Source organism: Gobius niger (genome assembly GCF_951799975.1).
Source record: "Gobius niger genome assembly, chromosome: 1".
Classification (NCBI taxonomy): domain Eukaryota; kingdom Metazoa; phylum Chordata; class Actinopteri; order Gobiiformes; family Gobiidae; genus Gobius; species Gobius niger.
Genome location: NC_136852.1, coordinates 65,516,101 through 65,529,682, shown reverse-complemented (window position 1 = coordinate 65,529,682; position 13,582 = coordinate 65,516,101). Strand labels below are relative to the sequence as shown.

General features: G+C 42.3%; 2 protein-coding genes across 4 annotated transcripts in view; both read left to right on the top strand.

The window, feature by feature from the left end:
* The first annotated feature begins 2,173 nt into the window (after positions 1-2,173).
* Positions 2,174-5,788, top strand: LOC306977275 (sesquipedalian-1-like). 3 transcript variants are annotated; one of them, XR_013793824.1, is made up of 4 exons: positions 2,174-2,475; positions 2,750-2,819; positions 3,291-4,586; positions 4,649-5,787. XR_013793824.1 is itself a non-coding variant. In XM_079575511.1 (3 exons), the coding sequence occupies exon 3, from the start codon at positions 3,321-3,323 to the stop codon at positions 4,170-4,172; it is 852 nt and encodes a 283-aa protein (XP_079431637.1). In that variant the 5' UTR covers positions 2,174-2,475; positions 2,750-2,819; positions 3,291-3,320; the 3' UTR covers positions 4,173-5,787. The 3 variants fall into 3 exon arrangements, 2 of the variants coding, with proteins under 2 accessions (XP_079431637.1, XP_079431638.1); XM_079575511.1 differs by having other exon boundaries at positions 3,291-5,787; XM_079575512.1 differs by lacking the exon at positions 2,174-2,475 and adding an exon at positions 2,616-2,670 and having other exon boundaries at positions 3,291-5,788.
* A 1,556-nt stretch (positions 5,789-7,344) lies between these two features.
* Positions 7,345-13,582, top strand: part of sh2b3 (SH2B adaptor protein 3) — a 33,145-nt gene continuing 26,907 nt past the window's right edge. Inside the window, exon 1 of the mRNA XM_079554002.1 lies at positions 7,345-7,587. The gene's annotated coding sequence lies outside the window, so the exon portion shown is untranslated. The remainder of the gene's footprint in view (positions 7,588-13,582) is intronic.

Genomic DNA, 13,582 nt, shown 5'->3' with positions numbered 1-13,582 from the left:
ACTGACAGAGGGATCCACCAGACGTTCCCAGCAGACCCTCACAACACGCTTGGGCCTGCCAGGTCTGACCGGCTTCCTCCCCTGCCAGCGGATCCAGCTCACCACCAGGTGGTGATCGGTTGACAGCTCAGCCCCTCTCTTCACCCGAGTGTCCGAGACACGCGGCCGGAGGTCAGATGACACAACTACAAAGTCGATCATCGACCTCCTGCCTAGGGTGTCCTGGTGCCACGTGCACTTATGGACACCCTTGTGCTCGAACATGGTGTTCGTTATGGACAAACTGTGACTAGCACAGAAGTCCAACAACAGAACACCACTCGGGTTCAGATCGGGGAGGCCGTTCTTCCCAATCACCCCCTCCCAGGTCTCACTGTCGTTACCCACATGGGCGTTGAAGTCCCCCAGCAGAACAATGGAGTCCCCAGTCGGAGCACTATCTAGTACCCCTCCCAGGGACTCCAAGAAGGCCGGGTACTCTGCACCGATGTTGGGCCCGTAGGCCGAAACAACGGTGAGAGACCTGTCCCCGACCCGAAGGCGTAGGGACGCGACCCTTTCGTCCACCGGGGTGAACTCCAACACGTGGCGGCTGAGCTGGGGGGATATGAGCAAACCCACCCCAGCCCGCCGCCTCTCCCCGCGGGCAACTCCAGAAAAATGGAGAGTCCAGCCTCTCTCCAGGAGTTGGGATCCGGAACCCAAGCTGTGCGTGGAGGTGAGCCCGACTATATCTAGTCGGTATCTCTCCACCTCCCGCACAAGCTCAGGCTCCTTCCCCCCCAGCGAGGTGACGTTCCATGTCCCGAACGCCAGAAGCTGTGCATGCGGACCAGGTCGTCGAGGCACCCGGCCTCGACTGCCACCCAGTCCTCTCCGCACCCGACCCCTACGGATCCCTCTGCGGGTGGTGGGTCCACAGGAGGGCGGGCCCACGTCGTCCCTTCGGGCTGGGCCCGGCCGGGCCCCGTGGGCAGAGACCCGGCCACCAGACGCTCGCGTTCGGGCCCCAACCCCAGGTCTGGCTCCAGGGTGGGGCCCCGGCTGCGCCATGCCGGGCGACGTCACGGTCCTTGTATAGTGTACGTCCATGGGGGTCTTTTGAACTGCTCTTCGTCTGACCCGTCACCTCGGACCTGTTTGCCATGGGAGACCCTACCAGGGGCATAAAGCCCCCGACAACATAGCTCCTCGGATCATTCGGGCACTCAAACAACCCCACCACGTTAAGGTAGCAGTTCATGGGGTTGTTAACGAAGCCACGTCAGATAATACTTGGCTATAACACAAGATAAGATAAGATAAGGTCAGATAAGACCGCCTTTATTGATGTCACAATGGAGAAATTTACTTGTTGCAAATAGGCAGGAAATGAGAGGGGGGAAAAAAAGCAAAAACAATTAAATAGTAAATTGTGGTACCTTATATACAATGACTACCAAGGACTTTGTGGGGACAAAAAGTATAAACAGTAAATAATTAGTAAACAGACTATAAACATATATATATAGTTATAGTCAGTTTTCGCAATGCAAGTTTACAATCATAGTGCAAGTGGTTGATAAAGAGACGCAGATAAGTGATGTAAGTACAGGGATTATTGCATGTATTCTGTATTCTGGTTATTGCACATGTTACTTTACAGTCTTGTTGTAACAGCAGTGTGGATGAATGCCTTGCGGTATCCAAGTGCCAGACCTAACTATACCAATGATAAGTATTCATAAGCAACATAGGCCTATTAGATATAGCCTAAAAATAAAATAGAGTCCAAAAGTGTCTCAGAGAAAGTCTGGAGGGGAGAGATGACAGAAGCGTTGTCATGCACACTGCCACCTTTTGGACAACACATGTAGTTGCAACCATGAGGATTTCCAAATGTCCGGATGATGAGTAGCAGATCATGTAGGCTTGTTTAGTGACACATGTCCCACTCGGCTTACATTTTAATCCCTTGTCTAACCTAAAATGCCATATTTTATTGGTGACCTGTGGAGCTAAAATATGACAAGTTCACACAATACCTTACCTTGCCCCTCTGAATGGCACAATACTCTTTCCCCCAAAATGTATCTATTAAGTTATTGATGTTGTTTTATGTTTTAGTGCCTACATGGACGCATTTCATCCCAGGTTGCAGGCTGTTCATGCAGGTGGGTTTTTACCGCAGCAGCTGTGTCCGCAGGCAAAGCACAGACGATGCGCCTGTTTTGGCTACGCGCTCACCCGAAAGACTCACTCCGCGCCGCTTTACGCACGACTCCGCCCGGCCGAGCTCACCCCCGCGCACGAAACTGAAGTCCACAACTGCAGACGTCCCAAACTTACTGCCTGTCACGTGATCGGGGAGAAGGGAGGAGTGGAAAAGGGAAAAAGGAAAGAAAACAGGCAAGCCTAAAAAAAATAAGAAGACAGACTCCTGTAAGGGTGAGGCTGTACATTTGGATACTAAGTCAGCCGACAGAACAGGAGCGTGTAAGTAGGATCTATATAACTTTATGTTAGTGGATTAGTGGTGCTAGCATTAGCCATTGTGAACTTAAAATGCTGATGGAGGCACATTTTTTGCCATTGCAGACAGATGCGCACACCGCTTGGATATATGATAGAAATTACTCTAGCCAGTCATGACGAAAATGTTGTCTGCATGTATCAAGAACTCATGACAAAGTATTGAAATCCATCTTATCTGTTGATTTTGTGGTATTTGCAAACTGTATTCCTCATGGGACCTGCTTTTTTTCTTTAGGCAAATGCACTCCAGAGAAAGATCCACACGTTTCAGGACCTGTGTCAAGGACAAGTGCGCGTTATGACGGGTGAGAACATTACACTATTCCTTCTAAATAAATAAATTGCAAGTATAATAGTGTTGTGTGTCGATTTCCCTAAGCTTCATAATATAAGCCATTGTTTACATAGAGCGAGTCTGCAATGCATCCTGGTTTATAGCATGTGAGTGTGCTGCGTAATCCACATTAGCTGCTTAAGTCAACCAATTGTCCTTCTTCCACAACAGCTAAGTAATGGCTATATTAGATGTTTTCATACACACCTTGCCTAACGGTATCCCTGAAAATACTGCCTACTAGCTGCATATAATCTATGTAAACAAAACAAAGTATTTCATTCTTTTGAAAAAGAATAGCCAGATGGCCTTGTTTTCTTAGTGTTAAAACGGCTTAAGGAAATAAAGAGGCCATTCAAAGCTGCTAGAGTGTGTGGAGATCTTATACATAGGGTTGATAAATGTAGATAGACGATAACTGCTGTGTTTCTTGTTTCCACAGATAAATAAAGCAGCCTTTGGAAAGAGGAAGATGAAGCTGAATGAACGCAGTGTGGCTCACTATGCCACGTGTGACTCACCTCCAGACAAGACCGGCTTCTTGTTCAAAAAAGGTGAGCGGAACACAGCCTATCACCGCCGCTGGTTTGTGCTGAAGGGCAACATGCTGTTCTACTTCGAGGAGCGGGACAGCCGGGAGCCAATAGGCGTCATTGTCTTGGAGGGGTGCACCGTGGAGCTGTGTGAATCAGCTGAGGAATTTGCCTTTGCCGTAAAATTTGACTGTGCCAAAGCTCGTATTTACAAGATGGCAGCGGAGAACCAGGCGGCCATGGAGTCCTGGGTGAAGGCCTTGTCCAGAGCCAGTTTTGACTACATGAGGCTGGTGGTGAAGGAGCTGGAGCGGCAGCTGGAGGACATCCAGGAGACGCAGGTCGGCGTGTCCTGTAAGCCCAAATCTGGCAGGAGACCCCCAGCTGCCCGCTCCCGGTCAGGGGCTTCCTCTTCATCCTCATCTTCCTCATCACTGTCATCTGCCTCTAGTGCACCGGCTGTTTCATCCACTTTCTCTGGCCAAAAGAATGCCCTGGAGGAGGCCCACTCCAGGGAAAATGGTGTGATGTGGAGTAAAGCACCAGTCCCCATATCGAATGGGTCCATTGAGGGGGCATCGTCCTGCGCGTCCTGGGATGGCAGTGAGGATTCTGGGATTAATATGAGCATAGGGCCTGACGGGGTGAGGGCTCCCCCTGTGCCACCCAGGAGGAGGGGGGCTTCATTGGAAAATCCTTTTTCACCAGGGACGGGCTGCTTCTCAAAGCTCCATGACTGGTATGGTAGAGAGGTACAGGAAATAAGAGCACAGTGGCTAGAAAGCCAGTAAATGCCACTTTGTCACTTTGCTTTTTACTTAATGATGTGATCATTCCAACATAGTCTTTGTGCTCTCCTCGGAGCCCGGCTGTAGACAAACATCTGAATGTTAAATTGCCAATTAAAATTACTTTTCAAGATTTTATTTCTATGTTACCAGTAATCAGTGTGTGTAAAAACTATGCTGACTCATACACTTATTAGTGTACAAGTATTGTAAGTTACTGCCACATTCTCAACCCTTTGTATTTGTGTTTTGTCCCTATTTTTGCTGTTTTACAAGATGATCTATTGGACCAATCAAAAATCTTCATGTCAAGTGTCAATCTATCTAATCTGTCTATTTTTTAATCTTATTATCCAGCACAATTCAACAGGGACTAGATTAACACTTTGAACTTGACAGCAAAAGGATTTGACATTTGTAAACTGCAATACAGATAGATTTACATTGCAGCTTAATTTGACTTTTTATATTTGTAATAGTTGTCAACTTTTAAATTGTATATGTTTAGTGTCATGATAATTGTGCACCAAGTTGCAATGTAACAGAAATGAGAAATATCTGAAACGACTGCTACTTGACTTGTTTTCCTGAGGGTTCTGGACTTGCGCAGAGTTGAAAGTGTCTGAGTCAGTCGGCACTTGTGCCGTGGAATGCGCCTGCTCTGAGCAGAAGTGACGTGGGATGAAAACAAAAGGCTCCCACCGCTGGGGTACTTCACCCCAGAGGCCGTGTAAGTGCTAATGCCCGACTATGGTCCAAAGGGCCCTGGGGACTGTGGTGGGAGTACAGTGTGTTGCCCTGAGAAATATGTCATGGTATTTTTAGCGCCTTTTAGCCGGCAGCCACACGATGCGCTGTCGTTCTCCATTCTCACCTCAGATTCCCAACTCTGGGATTTGTAGCATTTGATGCCATTTATTTCAGGCAGTAGCATCGAATGCAAAGAATATGCCACTATTTAGCCTTTCGGGTTGCTGTTTTTAACCTTTTGGTATTCCTTTCAATGTTGTTATCTGAGAGTTAAAGTGATAGTCTGTAAGATTGCAAAGTGAAGAGAGAGTGAGGGTAAAATGACCATGACCGTGAAAAAATCAAATTCCCCCCTCCCTTCTGATTGGACCTGAAAGCCACTCCTAGTTTGCACAATGAGGAGAGTGAGAATAAACTTTCAAAAGTAAACAATCAAGCTGTCTCCCCCCTCCCTATTGAAAAAAAAAAAGGAAAAAATCAATATTACTTATGTTAGATGGAATTTCAAACCCTGATGGTCAATTTTACGCAATGTATTGATTTAGTAAAACATTTAGACTTACAGACTTATCACTTTAACATGTACATTTTACTGTGCCTTATTATTTCTTTCAACATTGCACTTTTTTTTGTATCTCGGGATAATGCTTTGTGCATTGTGGCTTTTTTATTGACTTTCTTATTTCATCTCAATGCAATCACTTTTTTGACAATGGCTTCTTCTTCAGAGCTGCTGCACATTTCACTTTTCACACTTTTGAATCTGTAGAAAATGTAAGAAACTTGGTACTGATTTCTTAAACCACGACCAGAAAATAAGAGTACAAATATGAACCAAAAGAAAATGACAGCTTCATTCCTCACTGATAAATTGCAGTGTTACTTTATGGTACTGTATTATTATTTTGATGTTTTATTGTTATCATTAAATGTACTAATGTTTAAAATCTTAATACAATAAACAACGTCACAATCAAGTCGTGTGTGTTTTGTCGCCTCATCTTTGTAGAAATGCATCTGTGTGTTATGGAGTCCATTACTCAGCAGGTGGCGTTGTGCAGCAATTTTTCAGCCCCAGTCCACAGTCAGTAACTTTAGCGGCGCCTTCTAATTAATAAAATAGTTCCATGCACGTGAGCTCGGCAAAATCATTTTATAATTTTATTTATTTCAGATACGAACATGTACTTGAAAATACCTTTAGCGGTGCATTTTCAAGTATATTTTAACCTCTTAACCGCCACATCGACCGAGCACATTTTCTCGAGGTCGGCTTTACCCAAATCCAATGCGTCTTGAAAAAAGAGCCAATATAGAGATGAAAATGAAGATGAAAACGCAACAAAAAAGAGAGACAAAAAGTGGACAAAAAAAGAGACAAAAAATGGACAAAAAAGAGACCAAAAATGACAGAAAAGAGACATAAAAGTGACAAAAAAGTGACGAAAATGTGACGAAAAAGACACAAAAATTTGATGAAAAATGTGACGAAAAAGAGACAAAAATGTGACGAAAAAGTGACAAAAAATAGACAAAAAAAATGACAAAAAATTGACTAAAAATAAGAAAAAATGTAACAAAAAAGTGACAAAAAATTGATGAAAAATGTGACGAAAAAGAGACAAAAAAGTGACAAAAATTTGATGAAAAATGTGACGAAAAAGAGACAAAAATGTGACGAAAAAGAGACAAAAATGTGACGAAAAAGAGACAAAAAATGGATGAAAAAGAGACAAAAAGTGATGAAAATGTGACGAAAAAGAGACAAAAATGTGACAATAAAGAGACAAAAATGTGACAAAAAAGAGACAAAAATTGATGAAAAAGAGACAAAAAAGAGACAAAAATGTGATGAAAAAGAGACAAAAAAGTGACAAAAAAGTGACAAATTTTGGACAAAAAAGTGACATAAATGTGACGAAAAAGTGACAAAAAAGAGACAAAAAAATTACAAAAAAGTGACAAAAAAGAGGAAAAAATGTAACAAAAAAGAGACAAAAATTGGATGAAAAATGTGACGAAAAGAGACAAACATTTGATGAAAAATGTGACGAAAAAGAGACAAAATGCGACGAAAAAGAGACAACAAATTAATGAAAAAGAGACAAAAAAGAGACAAAAATGTGACAAAATTTGGACAAAAAAGTGACAAAAATGTGACAAAGATGTTCATTCTGATAAATCCACGGCTGTTTTTATAGCAAAATCAAATAATGGCCAATAAGAAACAGTAGCAAACATGTCTAGATGTTTTAAACAAACTCAATATCGGCAGTGAATGAAACGCTTTTATCTTGAAATTGAAGGCGCTCGTGGCTGCGCACTTTACGGTGTTGTCCGGCGCACACTTTTCGCTGAGCGGAAATGAGGAGTCACCACTTTTCCGCGTCAAGTTCGTGCACGAGTTTTTTTTTTCTTTTTTCTTTTTTTTTTTCATTTCCTTGTTTTTCGCGGAGGGGCAAGAGGCGTGCATTCACCATGAGAGAGAAAGCAGAGAGCCGTCCTCGCCTGCTGCCGCTGCTGGCTCCTCTCTCCGCAAGTCTACTTTCTGCTCGCTCCCCGTCGTTTTGACTTCATGTGGATGCTCTTCGCCCCATTTCCGTTATGCGAAGTCCAACTTGTTGGTTAGTCGAGCTGCGGTGGGTGCCCGACCGAGATAACGGAGAACGTGAGTATGTTGTGATGTGTGTACAGGCTCCTTGTTTCATTGTGCGGCTTCTCAAACGTGCGCTAACCACATCGTCTATTAACAGAACCACAAGAGCCATTATCCAAAACGCGCTCGGCGGCCAGTAGAGCACAAGTAATCGGACACAACTTTTTTTTCCACCCCCTTCTTTCTGTACAGTTTATCATCTCGACAGAATAGGCTGTGCGGAATTTAAAGAGCTCGTGCAACCATTAGATTAGGCGTGTGTAAGTGCGCGTAGTCAAGCGGGAGTTTTCTTTTACGCGTCTCCCCAGTGCAGAATGCGCTGCGTGCGTGGCTGCCTCTTTCTCTCTGACGGTAATCAACTTAATAACTCCATGCGCGAACTTCTTTTCCTTTATGTGCGCGTGCTCTCTCAGGCAGTAGAAGGCTATTCCCTCTCAGTGCTTTAGAAACACCAGTAAGTCGCATTAGGCTTCAGCCTTGCGTTACCGTTTAGGGGGAATAAAGAAAGAATACAACTGGGTGGGTATGTCATCATTACAAACCACCAAAGGTATAGTCACTGTGAACAGGTAATATACATTTGCTCAAACAAAATAACTTCTAGATGATGTTTACATGGACATAGCATTGCAATAAACAACAGTGCATTCAAGATTTTAACATTTTCAAAAGTTTATCAATCAAAATATCCAGCCTACTTTTCCTATTGGCTAAGAAGGTGTAATACATTTATACTATATATATATATTTAGCTTGGTAAGTATGGCTTTTGTACTCCATACTGTCTAATTGTACCCTGTTGCTCGTTTATGTGTTGAATATAGCAACACTTTTAATCAGAGCTGCACAAAGCTGCAGTTGCAATATTGTAATCTGCCTCCTGTTCTGAAATGCTGCTGATTTTTACATTAGTTTTGCGATTTAATTTCAGTAAACGTGAAAGCACTAGGCCGTACTTTCAGGTAAGCGAGTGTAATATAGTGGCAGATGTTGTGTGGGGTAGATTGTATCTGCTTACCTCTCATGACTGTTCTCCATGGAGAACAGAAACCAGCCTGTGTGCAACAAGTGGCGACTTCTTTACAGGTCAGGACGCTGTTGTCTTCCTGTCCATTTCCAGGCCTGTTTGGGTTTTGTGAAAGAGCCGAGGGAATTCCTTATGATGTAACTGGAAAGCGAAGTGGCTTATGGAGCGATCAACAAGCTGCTTTTTGTGGCAGTGCATAGTTTCTAACTCTTCTCGGAAATGGTTGCTTCGGGTTTGATTACCTAAAATGCATCTCGAAACAGTGACTTTTTTTTTCTCGCTAAAAGCCTTGCATTGTTTCTTCAGCAATAACTATTTTCTTGATTTTGCAAGTACAGGAAAGGACATGCAGAAAATACATTGAGATATGTCAGGATTTTTTTTTTTACCACTGTTTATTCCAAAACGATCTATCAAAGCAGGGAGTATGCGCACCCTGTTTGGCTGTGATTCACTTTGCGAGTGCAGATAAGACCAATGGATTTCTGAGAATAGGGTGAAAACAAGCGCGCCGCAATATTGGAGAAAAAAAAAAACCCTTGTGACTGTTATTATGCAACTTACATAGCGAGCTCTTGGATTAAAACATTATGCTGTGCTGCTCCAATTTTAGAGTATTGAATTTAAAATACTTTTGATGTGAACTTGCATTGGTTGAATGACCAGCTGTCTCTTCTTCCAAGTTGATATTGGACCTTAACCATTCCAAATAGATTCACTACTTTAATTTTAGCTTGAAATATTAATTTTACATTCCTTGATAATATATGTAACTTCACTCATCATTACTAGGCCTGTCACAAACGCTAATAACTCTATCGACTTATCGTTCAGTATATGATAGATGCTGCATTTTTTTTGTTATATTTAAACAATTGTGTTGTTGTGCTTCATCCATTTCAGAATCAGAATAGTTTTTATTGCCATTGTTTGTAAACAGCTTCACAAACTAGAATTTTTTCTCGGTGAAGACGTGCAACATTAAACATAGAAGATAGATAAAAAGAAGGGTTCGAGTGATATGGACTAAAAGTCATATCCCGATAAATTTTGGTTGAATATCGATATACGACATATATCGCAATTTTTTTTCCCGCAAAGTGAGAGCTGTGAAATGAAATGTTAAGTCAACGCTAAATACGAGCAGTTTTATTGAAAACTCACACAACACTGTATAACAAAGCTCTGTAAGGTGCACATTTAAATAAAATAAAAAACATAGTCAATAAAAATAGCCTAGAAAATAAAATAGGGCCGCATTTATATATTAAGAGATAACAAGAAGCCTTTTTTTTTTTTTTTTAATCATCTTGAGATTACCTGTTTCTTTTTGGGACTATACAGAGTTTTTCCTCCCCCTATTTGCTCCAACAATGTCCTAATGTGTAGAATGAGCCCAGACATATTCACCACAACTGCCTCTAAAATCCTGCGCTCAAAACGTTGCTGCTTCGGATCTGAAGTGCCGTCATGCACGAGCTTAATATAGAAGGTACGTTTGTCCTGAGGTGGCAGTAGTGACAATAAAATGGCCAACTTGTCCCTTTAACTTAATAACTTAATATCTGAATTTGAAATATCAAATATGTATATTCACGATATGGCCTAATTCCATATCTCATTAAAAAAATAGAGATATCTTAAATATCGATATATCGCCCAGCCTTAATAAAAAGATAAAAAATAAGCTATAAAACTTTAAACGGTAGGGCTATTGGGGCATGCATACAGAATATTAAAATAAATAAGATTAAAAAGTTAGAAGTAAAATATGGTAAGACGGCAACAACGGGATTGGATTTACATATTGTGTAGGTGTATAAAGCGACAGCAGCGGATCTAAGTGTGGACTTACCACATAGTGCAATAGAGCAGATTACAGTCTGTACTGAGTTATTAGGTCTCGTAATTGTTCATGAGTCTGACGGCGACGGGGAAAAAATGTTATATGGTTAAGTGCATTTAGAGCAAGGGGTATTGACACATAATGGTCTGCAATAATATCTTCAAACTAATTTGTCACAGAATATTTCCCTGCTTCACTATATTGAAATTCAACATGTTTTTAGCACAACAGCGAGGCCTAATCATGACAGCGATATTGACAAAAATACTTATTTCAATATTTTGGCAGGCGGGGTCTCGGTAATATTCTCAAAATATGAAAATGAGGATGAATAAGCAACAAAAAAAGAGACAGTGTGTCGACCGCTGTTGGTTCATTAATAAGTTTGGAAAGTCACCCAATCGCATATCATTAACTGTGAAAATACCAAATCCAAATTCGGTTTTCCCTAATCTTTTCTTGCTGCTGTTGCTTTGTAAGGCCTTGTATACAAATATATTGAAGTCACATGTTATCAATGACTTGATGACCATTTTCCAAGCGCTCCATCATCAGCGATCTTTATTGAAGTCGGCGTGCTGGAAACATGGTGCGCTCTGTAACCTTGGATGGCAGCTGTAGCTCATGCCACTGTGTCTTTGAGATGTTATCAGACGCCAGCTCTTCCGCTTCGCTCGGAGCTTCTAAGAAATCCACTGATGAGACCACGAGAGAGGTCTTTCCTGTGGCTGTCCCGTAGAGGAGGGCAGAGCAGGGAAAAGAGAATGAGACTCAGAAAAGAACAGCAAAAAATGACCGTTTATTGTTACTGCAGCCATTGACCAGATGGTGATCATGTGCAGCATGAGACACGACAGTTTTCCAAGCTATTGCCGGGACTCGTGGACATAAGACTGAAGACTTGGGACAAGACTCTGACTCTTGATTTTTGGTGGGGCAGTGACGTCTGACCAGGGGCGGATCTAGAAAAAAAATCACGGGGTGGCAAGCAGGGTCAGAGATCATTTCTGGGGTTCCTTGATCGCAAGTCAATTTTTCCATTTAGATGCCGCCTGAGCCTCCTAAAATTATATAAAAATAGTAGCATTGTCCATAATATAAGTAGGGGGTTTCCTAACTCGGATAAAATGTAAACTTTTGTAAAAATAAATAAATAAATCATCATCTTGGGAGCCACAGGAGTTGGCACCTGGCTCCTTATTTAGCTCTAAAGCTGTTATAATTCTTTGTCCTGTCAAAAAAGTACTAACTGAGAGTGAGCCTATGAAGCACCCGAGTAGCTTTTAGAGCAGATGTGAGACACTACATGACATCAATGGGGTGGCAGCTGGGGTGGCAAGACCTTTACTAGGGGTGACAGCTTCCACCCCGTGCCACCCCTCTAGATCCGCCCCTGTGTCTGACTCGACTTGAGCTTCAGGCCAGAGGACTCGAATTTGGACTTGACTGATTTAGCTCACAAGTCCCTGGCACTACCGACTTGTATACACGTTTATAAATTAGCTTATATATGATGGTTTTACGTTCAAACTCCGTTTAATACCATCAGAATTCATGGGAGGTTCCATTGAGTTTTCTTTGTGCCCAGATCAATTTGTTCCTAAAGCTCTTCTGTACAGTCTCCGTGGACGTACCGTGTTGGCGCCAAAGTTGTCCGTGTGTGGAAGCCCAGGTCTAAGCCTTCCAGGAAGTCAGCTGGCTGCAGATGATTCACAGCTGATCGCATGAGGCCAGAGACCCCTCATCCCTGCCCCCATCGCGCTCCACTCTCCTATGCATAATATAGAGACAAACCATGCCGCAATAAATCAAGGAGTGAGTCATTGTCAAAAAAACTTGTGGATTTTATAGAAAGCTGAAAGCGGTATGGCTGCCCTGGAACATTTGAGTCATGACTGAAAAAGCTTGCGGTGCTCTGATTTAGTTCGGCTGCCCTGTGAATGACTGATCTTTGTTTGGAGATTTGAAGGAGACGAACTCTGAATGAGCAGAGAATTTGAGGTCAGGAGCTTTTAGCAACGCTGCAGCGCAGAGTCCTACTTACAACATTCCTATTTGTTAGTATTGTCAGCATGGTTTCAGTAGGCTAGAAAGCTTATTCAGCATTTTTTCACTTTTCTCATTATGCAATATTGTTTGGAAACAAGAATTAAAGCAAAAACATTTAATTGTTTTTCAAGTGGCTGTTTTCACTGCTCTCTTTAGCTTCATCACACAAAACCAAAAACTGGCAATTGTCTAGTTTTAAATCTAAATATGAGTTTTTCTTCTTGTGCACCAGCAGCTTAGCCCCTCAACAGCAGCATATCCTGGAAAAGGTCCTGACACAAGAACTGCTCATAGTCCCAAGATGATGCATAGCCAGTGCAAACCACTAGGACTGGATTATTTGCACCGATTTGCTGTTCACACTCCTATGTTCAGGGACACACCAGCACTCGGTTGTCCCAGAGTCCTTGTTTGTGGCATGAATACTAAATTGCACTTTGTCCTAATCCAAGCTCATCTCAAGATATTTCATTTCTCTAAATGTGCACTGTGCTGACAGAGATACAGAAGTAAAGTTTCTGCTCCTGCATTCAGTAACAGTCCTTTGCTAAAGTGGTAAAATCTGTATTTAGCTACAGTCACTATAGATGTTGTTTTTCATGTAATTCTAGCTGTAAAATGACAACATTTCAACTTTCAATAGAGTAAATTATTATAAGTGGGGGGGCCCCGGGATATTTTCGGATCAATAACGGGGTCGTGATGTCCCGCACTTTGGGAATGGCTGGTGTACATGATAAAGTTAGTGGGAGGGGGCAGAGGGGAGATAGTGGACAGAGTTAAGCATTCTAACATTCTGGTTTACAAACCTGTTTGAGCCACTGATTATTGAGCCTTACGGCACGAGCAGTTTGAAGTGTGAGGCGAGTGTTGCACATGTGTTTTCACTATTCATTCCAATCAAAATATCCGTTTACTTAGAAATGGCATGAACCAAACTTATTGATTTTTATAATATCTTCTTTTGCACAATATAATCTTTACACACTCCAGCTCGTGTGAGCTAAAGTCCTGGCTTTACTTCATTTTCGCCTGTCATTATGTCTCCAGCAGCCCTGTACTTTACCATTTCCTTGACATGCTCG

Coding starts and splice junctions, on each gene's coding strand:
- LOC306977275 (XM_079575512.1), top strand. CDS start 3,321: ATGAAGCTGAATGAACGCAGTGTGGCTCACTATGCCACGTGTGACTCA.